The 23084-nt window shown below is 31.5% G+C and overlaps 1 protein-coding gene across 2 annotated transcripts in view; it reads right to left on the reverse strand.

Moving 5' to 3' along the window:
* Positions 1 to 2473: 2473 nt before the first annotated feature.
* The window catches only part of LOC111083005 (neuropathy target esterase sws-like), an 83031-nt gene continuing 62420 nt past the window's right edge, over positions 2474 to 23084 (reverse strand). Inside the window, exons 19-27 of one of the 2 annotated variants that reach the window (XM_022384274.1) lie at positions 21758 to 21874; positions 21545 to 21661; positions 12799 to 12947; positions 12101 to 12253; positions 8164 to 8268; positions 6923 to 7010; positions 6589 to 6683; positions 5403 to 5471; positions 2474 to 4815 (exon numbers count right to left, since the gene is read on the reverse strand). In XM_022384274.1, coding sequence (XP_022239982.1) covers positions 4732 to 4815; positions 5403 to 5471; positions 6589 to 6683; positions 6923 to 7010; positions 8164 to 8268; positions 12101 to 12253; positions 12799 to 12947; positions 21545 to 21661; positions 21758 to 21874 — 977 coding nt within the window. In that variant the 3' untranslated portion in view covers positions 2474 to 4731. Of the gene's footprint in view, positions 4816 to 5402; positions 5472 to 6588; positions 6684 to 6922; positions 7014 to 8163; positions 8269 to 12100; positions 12254 to 12798; positions 12948 to 21544; positions 21662 to 21757; positions 21875 to 23084 lie in introns of both variants that reach the window. The other variant, XM_022384275.1, reaches the window with a different exon arrangement.

The following is a 23084-nucleotide window of genomic DNA, read 5'->3' on the forward strand; positions in this document are numbered from 1 at the left end:
ATGAACCCCATCGAAAACCTTTGGGCCATACTCGACGGGCAAATCAAGAAACAACAACAACAAAAAAAAAACAAAAACAACAACTTCGAAGAGCGATCTACTCCAAGTTTTGAAGCAAGCGAGATGATTCTCACGATGCCCCAAAGGATCAACGAACTCTACGTAGCGAAAGGAAGATCTACTAGATATTAATGAAATTATAAATATATCAATTCATGTCAATATGATTGAAAAATTTCATTTTTTCTGAAAAGGTGGTGTCTATTTACTTGTGACCACGCTGTGTATATATACTGCTATGCCACAGAAGTCTAGTCGAGTGGGAAAGACTAATGCAGCATATGTCACATTGTTTGTTTTGAATTTCGCGCAAAGCTACACGAGGGCTATCTGCGCTAGCCGTCCCTAATTTAGCAGTGTAAGACTAGTGGGAAGGCAGCTAGTCATCACCACCCACCGCCAACTCTTGGGCTATTCTTTTAACAACGAATAGTGGGATTGACCGTCACATTATAACGCCCCCACGGCTGAAAGGGCGAGCATGTTTGGTGTGACAGGGATTTGAACCCGCGACCCTCAAATTGCGAGTCGAGTGCCTTAACCACCTGGCCATGCCACATTGAACTGAATGGATATGTATATGTAGCTCAAAATTTATTGTCCATAAAAAAACTTTAGAAAAAATATAATTAAAAATTGTTAATTTAAATAGGTAATAGGGATCGTCAAAAAAGTACAAAAACATGTTGAATCAAAATGCAAGCCTACGACTAGGGGCTCTAAAAAACAACAACAAAGTATGCTGGAAATAGCATTTACATTATTATTTCAAGCAACAATTCTCTATTTGACTCCATTGAAATTGATAAGTACTGTAGGCATGAAGTAAAAATAGGAATTTATAGCTTAAGAAAATAATGTAGACACTATTTACAGCCTAGTTTCTTTATTTTTTTGACGATCCCTATTCCCCATTTCAAATTAATAATTTTAATTTATCTCCTTATTAAAAGTTGGGTTTATTTTTTTATAACGTCTGTGAAAGCTATTTTACATTTATTGTTAATTTGCTAATAAAGAAATGGTTGATAGGGTAGACACTGGGGAACGTGTAAGTGCAAGTGATAATTTCCCAATCAGATTTGCTGTTTCGCTGCATATTTGGTTCCATATTAAAAGAAAAAAAAAACAAATTTCAAGACATGAGAGAAGAATTATCTGCTGTGAATTGGGCAACTGAATTAGTTGGAGATACTGATTAGATGTGGACAACTTTTTTAAAATTGATTCTTAAGTATTTAAGATAGCCATGTTCCTTATACTTTTATAGACAAAAGGGTGTGCCTGCAAGCAAGTAGCCAGGGTGGCTCACAAAGTCTCTTAAGACATCGAAGCAATATTCTGTTGCTAGTGTCAATGCAAATAGGATTTGAGGTTGTATCTACAGAAATATTGATTACAAGTCTAAAGTTATTACAATGTCATTGGTTAGGTCACATTTGGAGTATTGTGTTTAGTCTTGGGCTCCTTACCTTAGGAAGAACACTGAATTGTTGGAAAGGGTTCAGAGGACAGCTATCAGAATGGTGCCTCAGATGGAGGGGTTGTCATATGAGAGTTTAAGATCTCTGAAATTGTTTTCTCTTTAAAAAAAGAAGAGTTAAATAGGATCCGATTGAGGTGTTTAAGATTGTTAAAGGAATTGATTGTGTTGATGCTTTATCTTTTTTCCCATTTAATGGTGAGAATATAAAACTAAGGAACACAGATATATAAATATTGGAAGGGTAAAAGTTATATTCAGCTAAGACAACTTTACTATTCTAACAGGGTGTTTGGCCATTGAAATGCATTGCCTTCAAATATGGTAGATGCAGTTAATATAAGGGTTGGCTTTGAGTTTTTTTAGTGTTTAATTTAGTGGATAGATTTACATAGGTCCCTTATCAACATTTAATGTTATGTTTGGGCAGTATATAATGTGTCAATTTCATGGCACTGAACCAAATAAAACATGGTTACCTCCTCATTTTTGAAATCATTCCAGCATTTATAAAATGCAAACTTATTGCTTTTAAAGCCCTAATTTTTTGTTTATATGATAGTAGGTTTATTAATTTAAAAGTAGAAACTGATTGGAGACTTGAATTCTAAAACATAGCTCAAAAATTGTCCATCTCAAGTTCATGTTTTTCAACTGTCTTCCCATATCAAGTTCATTCCTTCCCCTCGTAAGTACAGGTGAGGAAAGCTGAAAGTTCAAAATGTTGGCCAACATAATTTTTTTATGCTCATAATGGTTGGAAAAGGACTTGCTGACAGTTAGGTTTGGTTATCTTACCAGAGTTCTTGTAAATTATGAACATTCTTCTAAATTTATATAATAAATAGATAGTGTAGAGCTGCTGAGTTTAAACACTTCACATTGTTCTTAAAAAATGGAAAAAAAAGTAGAAATGATGAATCAAAGGCAAAAAGTAAAAACTATGTTTTATTTTTTGTTATTATCTATCAATATATTTGATTATACAAATTACAATATGTACAAATTTGCATTGATTAATTATGGCACCTTTCAGCCATCGATGGACTCCAGAGATAACAACCAACTGGAAAGTATATTAAAAAACAAGGCCTATGTGAATAAACGTTTTTCTGCTGTAAATGTACACTGAATAATTCCAAACTGACAATGAGTAGCTAAAATAACAGGCTCTTTGTGTTCGTGTATAATGAAAAAATGTTCAGAATAAGTTTTATACATTCCAACTGACTAGTGTCTTCCAAAAAAACTGGCTGCTCATGAAATTCAAAACAAAAACTAAAAAAAATAAATCTTTATGCAAACTACCATGTTACATGAAGTAACTAGTTGCTAGTTCTATGTATATATATTTTTATATTAATTATTATATCTTTATTTAGAATGAATATATCTTTAATTTAGCCACAACTTTCAACTACTTTCAGCCATGTAAATAAAGATTCTAGAAAAAAAAAGAAAAAAAGTGAAAAGTATGATAAAAAAATAATACATGGCCTTATTTTCACTTTTTGATTAGTAATTAAACAGTAAGAAAGGCCAATTCACCAATTCAGTAATTAAACTGTAAGTTAGGCCAATTCAACAATTATGTTGAGTTTTAAATAACAGAGTTTTATAAAGAATAACAGTATCAAGCTGAGGTAAATAAATATGACTTCACTAACCCTATTTTAACAGATTATAGCTGTATATTCCAACCAGTATATATTCTTTTGAATTGAATACAAATATTTAAAATTAGAATATGTAATGAGGATTTGAATATATACTTCTCCAATGAAGTATATCATACATTGAAACAAATCCACAGCTTTATCAATGACAAACCTATTAAGATATCCATACTAAATTCAACATAATCATAAACACATGTAATGGCATAGTTATTGTATTTTGCAGTATATGATAAATCTAAAATAGAAATTGCTCTCCTAATTGTTAAATGTTTTCCATATAATATTATGTATATGTTTAGAATAGCATTTGGCAGTTAATCAATAATATAACTAAGAATTTCTATTAGTTTAGTACATTGGAACACAATAAACATGAACTACATTTAACTAAAAAAATAAAATTTATATACTAAAGGGTATTTTACTTTGTAAGTAAATTTTAGAAACTCCAATGAAAATTGTAAAAAAAGTGTTAGGCCATATTAATTTGAAAAATTGTTTTTGGTGTGAAATATACTTTTTATTCAATTTAATGACCCCAGTACTCTACTTTAAGAAAACCTAATGGTTCTACAACTCTTCTACTTCTTATTCAGGATATCTAACATCCTTCTTAACTTTTAGTTGAAACATAGTTTAAACTAATCAACAATTATAAAGCCAACAAGAAGAAATAGAAAAAAATCAACAATCAATGCCTATAATGCTCTTTCAATATCTCCAATTTGGGACCTCCTACTGTCGTATATTATTAAATATGCACGAAATAATACATTCACTATTATAAAACTACGATTACTTAAACACACATATTACAATGAATCTAATTCAAATTTTACAAAAGAATAAACAATAAAGTACTGATGATATTTAGAAAGGGAAACTTAATTTTAATACAAGTCTCATAATTGCACTCTCTCTCTTCATTTTAACATCACCAGCATCTACTGCTACCACAAGGTATTTCTGAACTTTTATTTTTATAAATTGTGGAAGATTCAACACTTTCGTCTAATAGTATCTCTATGGAATTAATGAGTTAACAAAACAAAAGTTATTTCTACCACATATACCTAAAACTCATACAAACAACAATGAAGATTTGCAGTTGCAGTATTATCAAGGTCATATAAAATAATATAAATAGATTAAATCTTTATGTCCTGTGCCATTGTGTGAACAACCAAATTACCAGAAAAAGATTGGTATATATATATACATATCTGTTTTATAGGATACTTTACTGACTTTACACCAAATCACAGTACTCTATCATCCTCATCCAAGATGCTAGGAATAAAGTTAGAGCTATTTCTTTTTAATGGTTGTTTCTAAATCAATTAAACTGTCAATCAATATTATCCTTTAAGTACATGAAAAACCAATGGTCAAAACTTAATCTTCTTTTCAGATATTCCTCCAAAGTACTTAAAGTTATCATTCCCCCTTCTCTCTTAGGTGGAGATTATGACTCAGCATTCCATATAAGACAGTCCAGCAGTACTAAAATCACAGTTCTTCAGCTTCTCCTTCCAAATATTCAGAATGAGAGGAAGATCTGATCTTTCTAGAATGTATTGGAGACATATCATCCTGTTGGGAAGATTACAACTTTTATGTAGATTATACATATTTCCTAAGTTTTTATTGCTCAAACTAACACCATTACTTTCAAGATGGTGTAGTTCAATTAAAAAAATCGTTCCTGCCTTATTTATATGTATATTTACATCTTATTTTGTGAAGTCAATATTCAGCTTTAAAGATCATTGCAATATCATAGCCCTGTCTATATACCTGTGTAACCATAACATCACCATATGAAACTTCTGTTTTCATTCTTATGTGAAATTTTTGCTTGAATGTTTATCAAAAACTGCAAGTGTATCTTGATCATTTGAAAATATATTTATTAGAAAAAAATACAACTGCCTACAAAATATGATGGTCTGTTTAACAATTCATTAATCCTTAAATATGAGAGTAAGATCTATATTACTTCAAGTAACTTTCTTTTGTTTTCTTTTTTTGTAATATAAAAATTTTTTGTCATGGAAGCTTTTGAACACAATATACTTTTTTAAAACAAATTATAGTTTATCTTAAAAAACATATTTTGGAATCTGTTTAAACCTCTATCAAAATTCACCCTAGTAGACTAGAGTTAAACTGTTACTCACTTGGTCATCATCATCTGGCATGTTTCCAGCAAATTCTGGTTCTGACGAGTACTCTAAATCTTTCTGGTTCTACACAACAAATGAAAAATGATATTAGAAATAACTAAACATCTAAATACTAATGATGTAGTTCCTTTACAAATAGTGAGTCATTTTAATACAAAAAGCATGATATACACAGATCCTGTTATTATATAAATACTAGCAAAGACCTTTATTGCAACATTATTTCTTTAAATACAGGACTACAGGCCTAAACCATTGTCAAATATATTTCCAGTTAAGTAACTTAACAGGAAGCAAACAAATGGCAAGTATTAAACTGATGTATCAGAATTTTCAATTTCAAAACGATACAAAAGGATTCTAATCCCAAGACACCAAAAAGTCTACTTGTCTTAGGCCTAACATTAGCTAAGCTTTTATTAAGTACAGCCAATATTCAATAAAGAGATTAATTACCACTGTAACTTGTGTATATTTTCTTCTTTAAACTTTACCATACTTAATACTATTGCTAAATAAAGTTAAAATGTTATTCTATGTCCTAACATTATACCTTTCTATTGTGTAATTTAAATACTATGCTGAAGAAAGGGCAGAGATCTCAGGTTTTTTTTTTGTTTTTTAACAAAACTCCAACCTGTAATATTTTCACATAAACCTTAGCCAACTGCAATCTAAATAACAACAAACACATATGATTGGATAAATATAATATTTAAAATCTAATTTACAACCAATCTCAATTTTTAAAAATACATATCAGACAAACCTTTTTAATTAATGGAGACACTAAATTAAGAAGTCAACAAATATTTTCCAGTTTTGCTGTCTGAACATTTTATTTTACACTTTTAGTACATAGACTAACAACAATGTCAGTTATACTTTTGTTGCTAAGCAAAATCACATAAAAGCTATTGTTGAAAATTAATATCAGGTAGTTTGATTTTATGAAGAGTAATAGATAAACTGTCCAAATTACTATTAGTTACTTGTTTCTTTAACATTCCAAGTCCAAAAAGACTGTCTCAACAATATGATATAACAAAGAGATGAATGAATTGTTTACTAATATCTTAACACACAATGAGAATATGAAGCACCAAAAAAAGTTACAACTTAAAGAAAAATATAAATCATAGACATAAACAATACTAAAGTTGATTTGAAACAATGTTACCTTGTCAAGTTCTCCAAGGAAATTAGTTTCTGGTTCTGAAGAATAGCCAACTTCTCTTTCATCAGCTTCATCTTCCTCAACTTCCTCTGGTGGAGCTAAAATAACATTTATAATTTTTATAATTACTGCTTAGTTTTAGTTTGATACACATTTTATCAAGTTCTTTTATAAATCAAAATTGTTACAAAGCAATCCAAAACTTATGACAAATGAAACAAAAACCTTGAAAATATTAAAAATAGTTTTCAAAAAGTTTCTTTTGATCACTCATCTAAACAGTTACTAATATATATTATAATTTTTTTTTTACAAGCTTAAGATATAAAGTTTATACCATCATATAAAGAGGAACGTCTAGGTTCTTGAATCTGGCACACCATCGCAGCAAGATCAGTGAAAGATGCATGCTGTAGACTCTTCTTCTGCTATATAACAAGAAAATATAGTCAAAACTGAACTGTAACATGCTCAGTAGAAGTAAAAAAAAATAATCTATAAATGAGAGATCAACTGAAACTAAAGTTACATAATAAAGTAAATATTGTGAAAAAAAAATACCCATAAAGAATTCATGATCTTTAATTACAGCCTTATGTTCTCGACTGGGAAGTGAATTTTTTTGACTTAATAAAAATAATGTTCCTGCATTAGCTTCATTCAAAAGGTGTTGTTTAAATTCAAAAACAAAAATTCATTCAAACAAAGCTATTAAGAATAAACAATGCAAACTAAGATCAAAAACTAAGCCAGTAAAAGAAAAAACAAATAATCAACTGCTTTGATGGCTTAGAATTTACTAATTTTCATGACACTGCTTGACTTTAGTGGAAAAACCACAGTAAATGGAACTGTGGTTTTTTCACGACTTGCTACACATGATATTGTGTTATTTTATTATTACTGTTTGACTTTTCTTTGTATCACCATATCCATCAGATGTCAGTTCTTGGTGAGCATACTTGTAATTCACCTGACAACGATGACTGATTTCCTTTACAAACAAAACATACATACTCAACAGATGATATCGGCTGATTTAGCATTATTCCTAGCTCATTTAATGATGGTACTTAAGAGTTCTTTACTTTTAAAACACAGATTCATCAGATTATAGAGAGTGCTTGGTTCAGCAAACTCCCTACTTAACTGATGAAAATACCTGGATTTATTCAGATGCAAAACAGATAGCTTCAGCAGATAATAGTACTTTTCATAAGTCACCAAACTTCCAACTCACTAAACCATAAACAAATTTATTTAAGTTTAAAACTAGATTCAGCAGATGATAAAGCTTGGTTTGGCCACTTCCAAAATTACCTGATAAAAATTAAAGTACTTTGATTACAAATCATAAAACTTTAGGAAATGAGTAGATTTTATAAAATATTATTCTAATTCAATCATTTCACAAGAATGATTTCCTTTTAAATTAAGAAAATAACTCAGCTGTTTTTTTGTTCTTTCTAGACATGATTTGGGATGTCTCCGCTAACATTTTTGATATCATTTTTGAGGTTAAAAATGTACTGTGTTAAACATAAGATTTTTTTTCTTATTAAGAAATCTCTAACTTACCTGGTGATAATATTCTGTTTTCTCATGATGTAAGAAACTGTGGAGTGACTTGTGACCATGTTTAAGAGTTGTAAACAATGCCTTTCCATGTTGAAAACCAACCTCCTGTACAAACATTCACACACACACACATAGTAAAAAAAAAGAAATATAATAATGCATACAAGACAATGAAATAAAAAAGTCACTTATCAAAGAAGTGTACATTAAAGGAGTACAGTTATATTGATGCTGTAACCCGATATCTAATAGGTGAATAATACAAGAACATTATATACAGTACATGATATTGTCCATTAACAACTCTGAAAATATTTTAATACAATTACCCTATCTAAGCAAGCTTTTACATATTTATTTTGAAAGATAAAAGTATTTAATTTCATTAGTCACAACATATCATCCTTTAATAATCCTTCCACTATAATAAAAATTTTGTTACATTTTTACAAGTATTTCTGTATCTTTCCACTTTCTCTATAAAAGTGCTAGAGTTCTAATGTTAATTTTTGTGGTCAGTATATCTGACATATTGTTATATACAGCCAGTAAAAAATGGCTAAGGAAAAAAAAAGTGGCATTTTACAACACACTTTCTTAAATATTAACTAACTTACATATGCAACAATGTATTATTCTTGTATTATATGGTGACTTATGGTAGATTTACAAAGCTGAGATACAAGTAAAGTTGTTTGAAACAACCTTAAATGTGTTGGCCTGTGGAGACCATCTTTAAACCTTTTAGCATGGATGGCGACTAAAGCTGACACATAAACAGAGCACGGCTGGTAACATTTGGTGACATAATGACTCCTTGTCTGTTTGGCTAAAATATATTATTGTTTTGTGAAATTCCATATGTGTTTTTTTTTGAAAAATAGTGTCATTTATGAATAGTAATCATGAAGATTATGAATGCAAAAAAGGTCAAAATTGCATAACATTTTGGACCTTTAAAAATGACATCCACGTCACAGATGCAAGTATTCAGAGTTAATGAAGCACAAAATATTAGAATGAATGATAGTGTAGTTGTGTACCTACAAAGCTCCAATACAGATAGCTGAGATGAGTCTGCTAGTGATTACTGGTCAGATGTTCTCAGAAACTGGGGACCTCCACATTCACATACCCAGGGGGTCATGCACAAGGAAGAGAACAGCAAGGTAGAATCTAGCCACCCACTCCTTCAACCACCCAGCAACATGCTCAAACATATCCCAATGCCATAGACAGAGAAAGGGAATGGGAAAAAGAGAGGAAGAGCTTCAGGACAAGTAGCAGCAAGCATTTGCAGTTCTACCAGAACCCCTCAAAGTGTAACAAAAACAACAACCTGAATTGATGATTAGTAGGTTTTGATGACTTTGATCTATATAAAAATGACTGATTACCTAAGAATAACCATCAATGTGATGTGCTTGTGGATACTACAGACTTTTAAGCTGTAGATTATTTTTCAAATGCTTTCTTCAGATGAAGTTTTCCAACTTATTTCTCAATACACAAATAGGTAGGCTGAACAGTTTTCAAACAAACCTGTTGACATTGCACCCAAGTCTCATTTTCTTAAATTAATTGATACAAATATATCTGAACTAAAAACTTATGTAGCATTACAGATTGCAATGGGATAGTGCCAGAAGACTGAACTTGAAAAGCTTATGTAGCACTGCAGATTGCAATGGGATTGTGCCAGAAGAATGAACTTGAAGACTAGTAGAGGACCTTTTTGGCTCACCTTCACTCCATTCAGTGAAGTAATGTTGAGAGATAGGTTCAACTAATAACTTCCTTTCTCCATTTTACAGACAATGGCTTTGACAGACCACAACAGGGTCAGCCTAGATGTGCTCCTCTATGGAAAATACAACCACTTTTGGACACCTGTGACACTCTCCATCGTGCACTGCATATGGCCCAAGTAAACACCTGTGTATTGATGAAAGTATCATCAAATTTAAGGGCCACGTATCTGCCATCCAAACATACACGGCGGGGAAGAAAACAGTATGTCTTATGTGATAGTAAATAAAATAAAATTTGGCTATGCTTTGAAATTTATCATTTATTGGGGTAAAAGGACTCTTGTTGCTTAAGATGGGTTTTCTGTGACTGAATCTATTTGCTTTGAAATATTGCAAAAATATGAACACAGCAGTGAAATAATGTATACTGATAACTTCTTCTCATCACCAAAATCATTTGCTGAACTAGAAAGGTTTGGCACTGAGGCATCTGGAACTGTGAAGCCTGGACATCAAGGAATGCAACCAGAGATTCATCCAAACTGTTTCCATCTGGGAAAAGATGGTCCAGTGTTTATGCAAAAATAAAATCTTGTTGCTTGTGCTTGGCATACAAAATGGGTCCACCTGTCGTCCATTGTACACACTAATAATACAATGTTGTTAAACAGATTTGTGCTAGAAGTGAAGAGGGCAGCTAGAGTATCATCAAAATCAAAAGCCATGTATCTGCCATCTAAACCCACACACACTGGGGAAGAAAAGAATATACCTTATGTGATAGTAAATTCGGCTACGCTTTGAAATCTATCACTTATTATAGTAAAGGGGCACTTGTCCAGTGTACACACTTATAATACAGTTGCTAAACAGATTCATGCTAGAAGCGAAGAGGATACCTAAAGGAAAATTGACAATCCTGTAATAGCTGTGATACATAACCAGCATATGGGTGGCATCGATATGCCGAATCAAAAGCTTGGAACTTTTGCATTTCCTCACAAGGCCTTAAAAAGGTATGATACCACCTAACAGAGGATATGAGAAGTAGCTCTGGTAAACACTTAAATCACGTACAGTTCTGATCAAGGAGAAAATACAAAAGGGCCAAGAAAAATTCATGATCAAGCAATTCAGAGCTTAATGCATGGCTTTCAAAAAGCAGCAAATGTTCAGGCCAACCATCTTGCCTTGATCTTCCAGCCAGATTTATAGACAGACATTCTGTTGCCCAGTTTGATGATTCAAAGTATAAATCAAACTGTGTAGCCTGTAGTGACCCATCTAGAAAGTGCAAACAAACTTTAAATGCAAACAATGCAATGTATCAATGTGTGCAATTCCATGCCATGAACTGTACAACTTCTACAGTGATGACAGACAAGCAGGAGTTCAAAACTATAAAATAACAATATAGATCAATAAGAAAAAAGTGGAATTACCAGTAGACTTTATCACAGAATGTCAACTAAAATTAACATTTTATAAGTTCAAACTATTCTACTGATCGTGTGAAGATTTTGTGATGATATCTTGTGTAGTTTCTCTATAATTGCAAAATATGTAGAATAGTGTTTTTCATCTTTGTGGAATATATATTCAACACTGTGATGACAATATTAAATTTTTATTCAGTGTAAAAAGGATTAAAACTAAGTATAAATTTGATACTATATATTTCTTTAGATGGATAAATTTAATTACTGTAGGAAATAACAGCATGACATTTCTGACCACATATGAAAAATAAGTGGCAAAATAGTGAGACATTATTTTCCAAAAACGTTTTTTGCAATGCAGAGTGAATTATTAAAATAACATACAAAATTCAAATTAATCAGGAATTTCAGAAAGGTAATTATTCAATAATAAAAAGAAGATGAGTAGAAAATATTGAGAAATAAAAAAGACAAGCAGAAGTTGTCAAATAATAAAATAAGATGAGTATCTTACTTTTTCTGGTCGATCATATTTCATGTCAGCTAAATATATTCTGTCATAATTGGAAAAAATATTTTAACAGATTTGAATCTATTTCAAAGTCCTGGTTAGATACTGCAAGTTCATATTTTAGCTTCAGTAATTAACACTCATAATACAATAAAAACATACTGTCAATGAAGAGTATGTTAAGAAAAAGATACCTATTTGTATTTTATGATTCATTCAACTCAAATTGTACTTGCCATTATCTCATCAAAACATCCAAACTGCAATGTTTTGTACTTGTCAATAGGGGGTCTAACATATGTACAGTAATCACTACGTTTTACTTGCTCCAACTGCCGTACACAACTAACATATGCAAGACGAGACTGAATTTCGGGAAGACTCGGAACCTAAAAACAGAGTAAGTTGCTTTAAAACTTTCAGTAATGCATATATAATAAGATGAAAAGTATTTCATACATTGTACATAAAGGTACATATCAAACTCAGCTGAAAACTTAATAAACATGTAATCCTAAACACATTAAACTGTAAGCCTAGACAATTTCCTTAATAATTTCACTTGAACTTACAGAATCCTGCATCACACACAAAGTAACTCCAATACAGAGTAAACACCTCAACCTGGACCCAAAAGTTAAAATGTGTACACATTCTAACATTTTTTTACATATATATATATTATTTTTTTTTTTTACTTTAACCAAATTCCTGTGTCAATTCTTAAAATGTAAAATTTCAAAAAAAGGATCTGTGAAAAATATATTGTAATCCAACTACATATATGACTTGTTTCTCTACTACTTGATAATTTTGATATTGTCATTTCTAAAATTGTGGTCACGTAAATTTGTTAATAAAGAATGTGAACTTCTTGCCTGATAAAAATAAAAACACTTCATTTATTTAATAGACAACTAAACTATATACAAACTCGAACTGGGCTGGACCAAGGGTTCCATCGTTTCCATAATAGCCACCACCCATTCAAAGTATCTCCATAGTTTGTAAGGTCTTGTTCATCTTGACTTCCCACATCAATAGCAATAATTGTTTCAGCTCCCCTTTCCCTCATGACATCAGCTAATAAAGTAAAATGGTTCTTAAGTGTCATACTTCAGTCAATGAAGCTGGAACACAATTATTATTTGGCAAAAAAAATGCAGGTTGAGAAATATTTACCATCAAACTATCAATCCTCACTTGCTTGAACCATATTAAGCTCTCTTTAAATAAACAATTCAAGTAGGACATAGAATACAAATGACTTAACTTCAAAAAGAAAAAAAATGATAAAATCCTTTCACTTCAAGCACTCTCGTCATAAATTATTAAGATGCAATGAAAGATTTGTTTGAATGAACAAATATAAAACATTTTACTTAAATATATATATATGTATGTACACACACGTAACACTTGCCGTGATGTATCTCTGCCTCTAAATGGGATAAAAAAGAAAAGAAAGAGAAAATATTTAAGTTGTTGAATTACATATACATATTTTTTCAAAATAAGTTTGCAGTCCATTCTTGTTTCAGTAATGGAACAGCAGTGGACAGCTTCTTTAAAAGTGTTCTCACATCATTTTAATAAAAATGTGCACAGATCGATGAGACTGCCTTATTATTATTATCATCACATATGTGACTGATATTTTAACATAAACAGTCGTACTGGTTGGAAACCGATAAAAAAAAGAATGTAACTAAAATTATACTTTCAACAATGATTGTACCATAAGTTTAACAGTCATCAAAAAGTTTATCTCATGGACTGAATAAAAGTAAACTTTGTTAACATTCATTTTTTTTTCATACAAGTTATTTTTGATTAAAATGCATTTTAAAGTACAGTATCATACTAAGTGAAAATAACAGAGATGGGAAAAAATGTATCAGTATATATTTAACAAATGTATTAATGTGTGCAATACCTTTTGTATTTAAAATTGTACATGTGTATATATCACCCAAATAGTTTTATAATGTATGTAAGAAGCACAGAATTTAATCAAAAAAGTTACACAACTGTCAACTTCTTTTATAAATAAGTGAAAACAGTAGTAAAGATTAAAGAAAATTAAAATTTTGAAATTTGAAATTTCAAAAGAAAAATTAAAATAACATGAAAGAATGTTATAGAATTAGATAACAAAAATATTAAAATTGGTAATTCAAATGTCATGTTTTAATCATATACCCTGAAAATCATAATATAAACTGTTGTTTTTGTTTCAAGTTAAGCATAAAGTTACACAATGGGCTATCTGTGCTCTGCCCACCATGGGTATCAAAACCTGGTTTCTAGCATTATAAGTCCACAGACATACTGCTGGGCCACTGTGGGGCCTTAACAAACTGATAGCTCAGTCTCTTTCAGAAAGTAAAACTTCTTTCCTCAAGAACAAAATGGAAAGAGATGGAAGGTATAAAAGTCAATTAAATTATTTTTGTTATGATGTCATAACAATCTATAGTAGTCACCCAGACAACAAATGTTGCATGTCTGATTTTCAGAGTAAAGGGAAAAATTGAACACAGAAAAGTAAATCAAAAGTGAAATATTAAAGAAATTTCTTTAAAAAATGAAATCAAAATAGAAAACAAATATAACAGGTAAAAAGAAAAGGTTTATTTAATTGTGATTTATCTATTTTTTATTGCTAATACTTTCCAAGTATCAAAGGTATTCACACAAGTTTTATGTAAGCTGCTAGTATGTCCATAATTATTGAAATAGGGTTACAAATCAGCTATTTGACCAAAACTACTGAACTTCACAGTATTCATAACTTAAAAAAGTTGCTTCAGTTGCATTTCTATTTTCTGTAACATTTTAAAGTTACAACTGATTCTCCTAAGACATTATCATTTGTCAGCAGATTTTCATGATCCATTTTACCATTTAACACTTTAAACAGTATATCTAAATACACAGGAAGTAGTACTTATTTAGTGTTTTATAAATTGGTTTGTTTTGTTTTTGAAAGCCATCCCTAATTTACCAATGAAAGACTAGAGGGAAGGCAGCCAGTCATCACCACCCACTGCCGACTGTTGGGGCTGGGGCTACTCTTTTACCAACAAATAGTGGGATTGACCGTCAAAGCTGAAAGGTCAAGCATGTTTCGTAGGAGTGGATTTTTTATATATATATATAAATACCAGTTAATTCTACAATGGAAGAAAAAAAAAGTCAATTTGGGTATAATAATGTTAAAAATTATTGTCATTATACCGAGACACAGACTTGCAGGCAGAAACAGTTTTAGCAAAAAGTTATGCCCATTATTTATATATTATTATGTTACTAGTAGAACTAGAATTCATAATCAACATGTGTTATATAAAATGCTGGCATTACCTTGGATGATAATGTTCATATTACTGAATATATCCAACAAAAATTAAAATGCTAATTATTGACTTTGAAATGACCATTTAACTAATATAAAGAAAAACTGTTATAATTCCTCTTTCTTCATAAAAGAATGATAGAAAAATTTCTCATAATGTTGCAGAATGCATGTGATAAATATGGTCAAAAAAGTATTACTCAGTGAAAAACGAATGTGTAACATGCAATGAGAAGGTCTAAACATGCAATAGCTCTTCTTTTAAACTTTCAACAACCACGCTGCATGTAAAAGATTCTTCTTCTGTTTAAAATAAACCTATTCTGCTAAAAGAAAAAAGTGTAATATTAATAGCTGTCATACTGTTGCCAACATGCTGAGTGGAATGTCCACAGACATACATGCACTTACACATAAAATACATCATTTTTTACTCTACATATGCAAGCAGAATCTAAAAGCAGAACAAGTGAAAGAAAAACATGTATAGAAAGCATTGCTTATTAAAATGTTAAGATACTTAAACTGTCTAAATAGGAAGATATACACTGCATAAAATAATTGATAGTTGAAATTTATAATATTTTAGCTAGAATAAATCAAAACTACTATTATGAAATAATGTTAATCACCTATTCAGTTCAGCTTTATGTAAATCAGGCATTTCATAATCCACCATCTTAGGTACAACTGGTGATGCTCATATATGAACATTTCATAGAGGTAGCATCACACCTTTGCAGTTCATGACATTTCACTTTAATTTTGAACAAGTTCATCACAAAATGCAATAGCAAGCTAGAACTGGTGCTGAACGTTTAAAATTAGTGTTCGTAAGGCTCTGAGGTATCCTTGGATGCTGTTATGAAAGAGCTTTATTTAACTGGTAGCATGGTGACTCATTCGATGGAAAGCAATACAACTCCAAAGAGAATCCCTTATAAGGTTGATGGGAATGATGTCTGGCAAATATACAGATTATTCATTTCCGATAATCTCTCTCTCTTCTTCAAGGAATGTGATAACCAGTCAAGAACTATGATAGGGTCATAGGTTATGATCTCTAAAATGTAGGGCTTTAATGGTACATTTATGAATGCTGTAGAACTTGGTATGTTCTCTAATATTTACTTCCTGTTAACATTACTCTTCATCTCCAGTATGTGCACTACGTTCCTGTATCAAAATGGGATTGGATGTAGTTCCATGTTCTCTCAAAATGAGTATATAGCTGTAATCTGGATGAAGTGTAACCCATCTGTAAAAGAATATTCCTCTACTGGGAATGTTCTTGACACCACTACTACAGATGGGCTGTGGCTGGAACACACCTTACTAGCCATTTTACACAGAGGCAAACTTCGTAAAGTGTGATTGAACCATCTATATACTGATATGGCAAATTTATCCAGCTGTAAACATATGGCTCAGTCTTGAAGCACATACCCTAGAATATCAGTGAACTAGAATCAACAAAAGTCATCTGTTCGTGTTATGGCTGATAATCTCCCTTGTCCAGGTATCTAAGAAACTGCACCACTGATTGGAATCAATTCTACATTCTGCACACAACACCCTCAGACATATATACCCAACTTACAACAGCCTACTGTGAATACTAGCTTCTGTTTGTCCAATGGCTCTCCACATGAAAGAAATATTAAAATGTCTTCTTTGAGGTCAAGCCATAATACACAAACACATTCAGGCACTCTGTGATTTACTTATAACTTAATGTCTCATAATTTGCATTTCATGTCTCGTGACTCATCAGTGGTTGATTTGTATATTAATAAACTGACAAAGGTCATTGACAATTTTGCCTTGTTATAGCTATAATAATACAAATTCTGATTACATTTTCAGTGCAATGTATTACAACACATGTAATTTGTCTAAAATATAATTATCTTTACTTTATGATAATAGAAGCTCTTTCACAGAGGACATTCATGATGACAGTTTACCTGAAAAATGCAGTAAAAACAAAAGGCACTTTGATAATAAGCACTGGCATACACTTATCACTGTAAAGAGCTTGTAATGAATTTTTTATATTTGCAGAGTTTTTTGACCAAAAATATTACTTACAGGCCTCTCAGCAGGGTCCCCCCAAAAAAGACAAGTCAAATATTAGAGTATTTTTCACAAAATGTACAGATTAAATACAAGAATAAAAAATAATACAAATTATTTGTACTCATATTTCCAACAGCTTAAAACAACATCTGTGTGTCAGCTTATGATTTCTACATAATTCACTTTATGCAAGTGATAACTTTTTGATACATATTTGTGAATGAAAGAGATTATTAACAATAAAGTGTTTCTTTAAGTAACTGGTGCAAGACAAAGACTAATATGGAAAATGATCAGGAATAAAAACAGTATGTATAATGTACTAACTTAAAAGAGTAACCACTGGTAACAGAAAAGTAACTTTTAAGTAAGTACACAAGTTTTACTTTGCACCTGTCAGCAAACAAAGTACAGGTGTATACTCTAGTATCCTTCATCAAGTACAGATGTATACTATAGTATCCCACATTGAGTAAAGGTGTATACTTTACTGATCCACAACCTGCCATCTAAGAACTACATAATACCAGTATGTAAGCATTAATGTATTTTAGGGTGGTCCAACTTCTCAAGCATTGCTGACTAAAAGAATACTCTTAATCTAGCTTTACAGGCCACACATACTATTTCTAATAAGATCATATAATTACAAAACTTTGATACAATGTTGTCCTTTAATGTTTACCTTGCCTATTCATTTTACATTTAAGAAATATTTATTCTGATTTCAGTCTTTTCTGTTAGTGTGACCATGAAGGTGATCCTTATCTTAACCAGGGAGAATGAAGTACTAATTTTAATTTGAATAAATAATATTTTGGTTTTAATTTTACCTATTAATGATAACATTGGGGTGAGGCTTTTCTTTCATTAGTGATTGTGAATCAACTTCAATGCTAGATGTCAAATGCTGAAGGCATGCGTCAAATGTGTCATTATCCATCATGTTCCGTGTCTTTGATTTCACTTGCTTCATCACAGAAAATCTGCTTTCACAGATGTATGTGTTTTGGGAAACACACCCTAGAAACTATCATGACTCTTGATTTTCTTTGTTAATAAAAAAATGGTCAGATTGCATGTCACATAATTTCAGCTGAAGATCTGATGGCTGTGTCTCCATGGTAATTTCCATAGAGCTGTTAAACAGCTCAAGATTTGGCATTAATGTGTAAAAGTCTGCAAATCTTTCTTAAAACTCAGCAGAAATATTCTCATTTTTTTCTACAAAGGTTGAAAAGTACTGTGCTATCATCTACCAAGATTTGGCATTAATGTGTAAAAGACTGCAAATCTTTCTTAAAACTCAGCAGAAATATTCTCATTTTTTTCTACAAAGGTTGAAAAGTACTGTGCTATCATCTACTAACAATTCACGGGAAAGCATTTGAGGTATTTTATCGAAATTATAAATGCTCCTGGAAGAGAAAAATATAATTTGCTATGTATACCATATGTATAATAGAAGCTTTGTAAAGACATTTGTTCAAACAAGGAAATGTTTATATTAAAGTAACATATACATGTTGAATGAGACAAGTCTACAAATTGTGAAATCAGGTGGTTCTTCTTATCCATACAAACAGAATTGAACATACCTATCAGAGAGAGGGGCTACAGAAAAGATTATGTTAACTTTGCTAACTAAGGAAATGGATTGATAAACAAAAAGAAGTGATACATGCAAATAGATAGCTATTTAACAGCTTCTGACCATATCCAATTAGTGTCAATTGTTGGTTCAAGAAGTCAGCAGTGTTTCAACAAAATTAAGCCAATTCGATGAAGGACCTACTTGTGGACTGGTCCTAAGATGCTAATTGATGAATCGCAATAACACATGAAATTATGTTTAAAACATCATGTTTTCAGGCCCAAAATCAGTTCTCTCCGAATAGTCCAGAAGACAAACTCCTGTATACCAGTAACAATAAAAAAGGTGGCAGTTTTGCAACCATTTCACAGCCTTCAACAGGCAAACTCTATCATATGTCATCCTCTCTACGCTAACATTGTATAGTGTATGATGTTTCAAGTAAGATTGCTAAATTAAATTGGAGTATGTCTGAATATATCTTATATAACAGCTTAGTGGATAATTTGTTCCATATAGTGTCAGAACTAATGAATCTCATAGAGAATTTACTCAATGAATAATTCCAAGACAACTTTGGTGTTTTCGATGTCAATGAATATTTAAATGTTTTGGATATGGATATAGAATAAAGTATTTTATATTGTTTGTATCATCAGTCTCTGAGTCAATTCTTTGTTCACATGTAAATTCCTCTAGTTGGTGGCCTATGTGACCACTCAGCTACACACACACACACACACACACATGGCTGTCTTCCTGGAATTTCTGTGACTCTTGGAAAGTTGAATCCAAATAACTGGCTTTCACTGGCACACCTGTTACAATGGCAAGAAGAAAAGTGGGTAACATCATTTTTTTTAAAGCACAATGTAGTTTCTTTTGTAAAGCTTCGATGTGTCCCAGCAACTGGGAGACATTCTGTTGCCTAGCTTGCAACCTGAGGTTCAGCATGTTTGTCAGGAATGCCAAGTAGCAAAGGATGTCTTTATCTTGCTTTTTGATGTGGGTTGCCAATTTTCTCATTCTGGAAGAAGGAGAGGATTTATTTTCTAAGATAAAAAAAAAAATGCCAAAGACACTTCCTTGTACTTAGCCATTTGTTAATTGAGTGAAATGGTAAATCACTAAATTTTGCGTTCACTTCTTCAATAAAAGATATGATTTTCCTAAGTCTTTTGGATTTGTTGATGCCTCTTGTGATTTATATTATGTTGACAACATTGCCCATTATGTCACTCATCTTCAAAACCTTCCCACAATGCTTCCTGGTGTATATATATATATATATAAAACAGGGAAGACTGATAGTATCCACTTCATTTTTCTTAAACAAACTGACTAATCCCATTTTATTGCCAGTCATTGCTTTTTCACCATCAGTCACAATGCAGGAACACTTCTGAAACCCACCATATTTATTAAGAACAGACAAGTGCTGCATAAATGTCAGTACATGTGTATACTTCACAGACGCACAACCTGCCATCTAACAACTACATAATACCAATATGTAAGTATTAATATAAGCAATACATCTCTGGCTTGAAGCAGTACTTAAACTACAAACTATATACAGTAAACTGGTTTGACAATGTACATGTAATAACTCCAAAAACAGTGCAGTAATACATATTCAACACTCACTACAGGACACATAAGCATGATTAGACCTACGGTTTCAAATACAATACAACTTCTATAACAGTTGATGATAACCATTACAATGCAATGGAAATGTGCACTACAAAGGCATAGCATACCAAACACAGTGTAATATATCATCATGATCACAGTGCAGGCAAATAAGATATACATCTTCAAGTTCAATAGGCAGTTGTATTTTAAATAAATATTTTCCAAATTGGTATTTGTAATACAAAATACCAGTTGTTTTAATGTCTAGTCTACGTAACTGGTTTTGTTGGTGCAGAAATAATGTATACCTATGGCCACTGTTTGGAATGAAATATATTGGCCAAAGACAAGCTGCATGATTTCTACAATAATCTCAAACCAAGCAGTAATCATATATGCACTTTAATTTTATGATCATTCAAGATATAGAAAAAAGTATGATAATGTGGAGCATTTTCACTTGACAAAATCTGTTGACATCAAATACACTGGATTACTTACCACAAAGATACAAGAAATACAGACGTTTTTAGACTAAATACAAGAAATATAGGACATGGAAATATTCTATAGGAATTGCAGGACACCTGAGAGGGCTGTAATCATGTTTATAAAAAAAGGCCTTGACAAGTCATGTAGAAGAACAGAAACAGTAATGTACTATATTTCAGTTTTTATTTCCATATTAATTAGAAAATAATAATGACCAACTGGATAGAGACTTACATCTCTTCAAAATAACAAAACAAGCAGCTAATTAAAACTCATCTCATCTAAGCAATGTATTACTTTTGACTAAACATTTTATACAAGTGAAAAGCAAAACAACACTATAAAAAACTGAACTTTAATATTTAATGTCTGTAGCAAATAATAATAATTGCATAACAACTGCAGAGAAGCAGTAATCATGCATGCAAAACAACAACAACAAAAAATTAATACAAATACAGTTCTACAGGATTAAATCAGCTCATGCTAGGGAGAAAGCATGTGTTAATGTTAGTGTACCTGGTAAATTGTTGACGTAGCAGCCGTCGAGAAGCAAGTGCCCATCAGTGGGGTCGCAGAGCGGTGGAAAAAGCCCAGCATAAGTCATGCTGGCCCGCACATACCGCCACAGGCTACCTAGATGATTGAACAACCAACAGACAGGGGGAGCTCTGGTCAGTGGGGGCAGAAAACTGTAGATAGATAGATAGTGCAACAAAGAAAATTACTTACCTGGTAGATTGTTGACATACCCTCCATCCAGCAGCAGGTGCCCATCTATGGGGTCACACAAAGGAGGCATGTAGCCTGACAAGGACATGCTGGAACGGACATAACGCCACAGCGAGCCTGTAAGCACCACATAATATCACAACCCTCTAGCTAACTACATTATTTTCCATACCTTTCTAGCAACCTGGTTGAGACTCAAACCATCAAAATACAATATTTTAACAAAAACCTCACATTACTAGCAAAAATAATAGGTCAGACACTAACTGGTTTAGATTGAAGTTATAAAAAAAAGCAAAAAACTACTTCATATCAAAAGAATAACAGAACTCTTAGACACAGAATTTAATCCAAATTATTTTGTTACTTATTGTTTAACCATGAGAGTGAAAACCACCCAATTTATACTCAAATAATAAAAATTGAACATTTTCATATACACTTTATCAACAGCCATTTGTATATATCCACTCATACCTTACTGAAGCTAGTGATTCAGTATATTAATAAACACAATACTTAAGTGATAAGTAAACAACTTTCTACACAAGAAAATACAAATACTAACCAGTGAACTAACTTAGTCACATTCGATCCAAGTAAATACCAAACACTTAACTGATCTTCTGTAACCATTTATGATACCACTAAAAAAAAAGAGCATGACACAAATATAGTAATAAAAACAACAGCAGTAGATAATATACAACTTAGTATATACTTAACCCCCTTACCTACGGGGGGCATTTTGTCTTATTGTGAGGGCAAAATCATTTTTGTGAATAGTAGCATAACATTCAATTATTTAATGAAATTTAGAGAAATTTAATAAAAAAAAATCCCAAAATATGGTTGAGACTATAAATAAGCACTCTCTAAGAAAAAATTTTTTCAACATTTTTAACAATTTTTTACTTGCACTTTAGCACTGGTCCTGCCATCTATGATTGGTATCTAAACCTTTTTCTAGTCTGTTTTCTTTATAAAACAGCATCTGGACTTGTTAAACCACAGTTGTAAAACGTTCAGCCAATCCTAGTCAAAGGTGTCAATTTCAGAATCATGTTATTCAAATCATTATATTTCACGTTTGATGAATCATAGGATGATAAGCAAAGCATGTGTTGAAACACTGTTCTCTGGATTTTACAATATGAATATGAAAGGTGGTTATTATAGAAACTGCCATTTTATATAGAGGTGTATTTAACATTGGTCAATAGTACTTTTTTATAAGCCTTAGAAAATTTGCTTCTAGAAAAAACTGCATGGGATGTATGACTTTTATTATTTTTCTATAGTAGCTTAAGTCATGCTGCATCATTTA

This window comes from Limulus polyphemus, unplaced genomic scaffold, assembly GCF_000517525.1.
Source record: "Limulus polyphemus unplaced genomic scaffold, Limulus_polyphemus-2.1.2 Scaffold419, whole genome shotgun sequence".
NCBI lineage: Eukaryota > Metazoa > Arthropoda > Merostomata > Xiphosura > Limulidae > Limulus > Limulus polyphemus.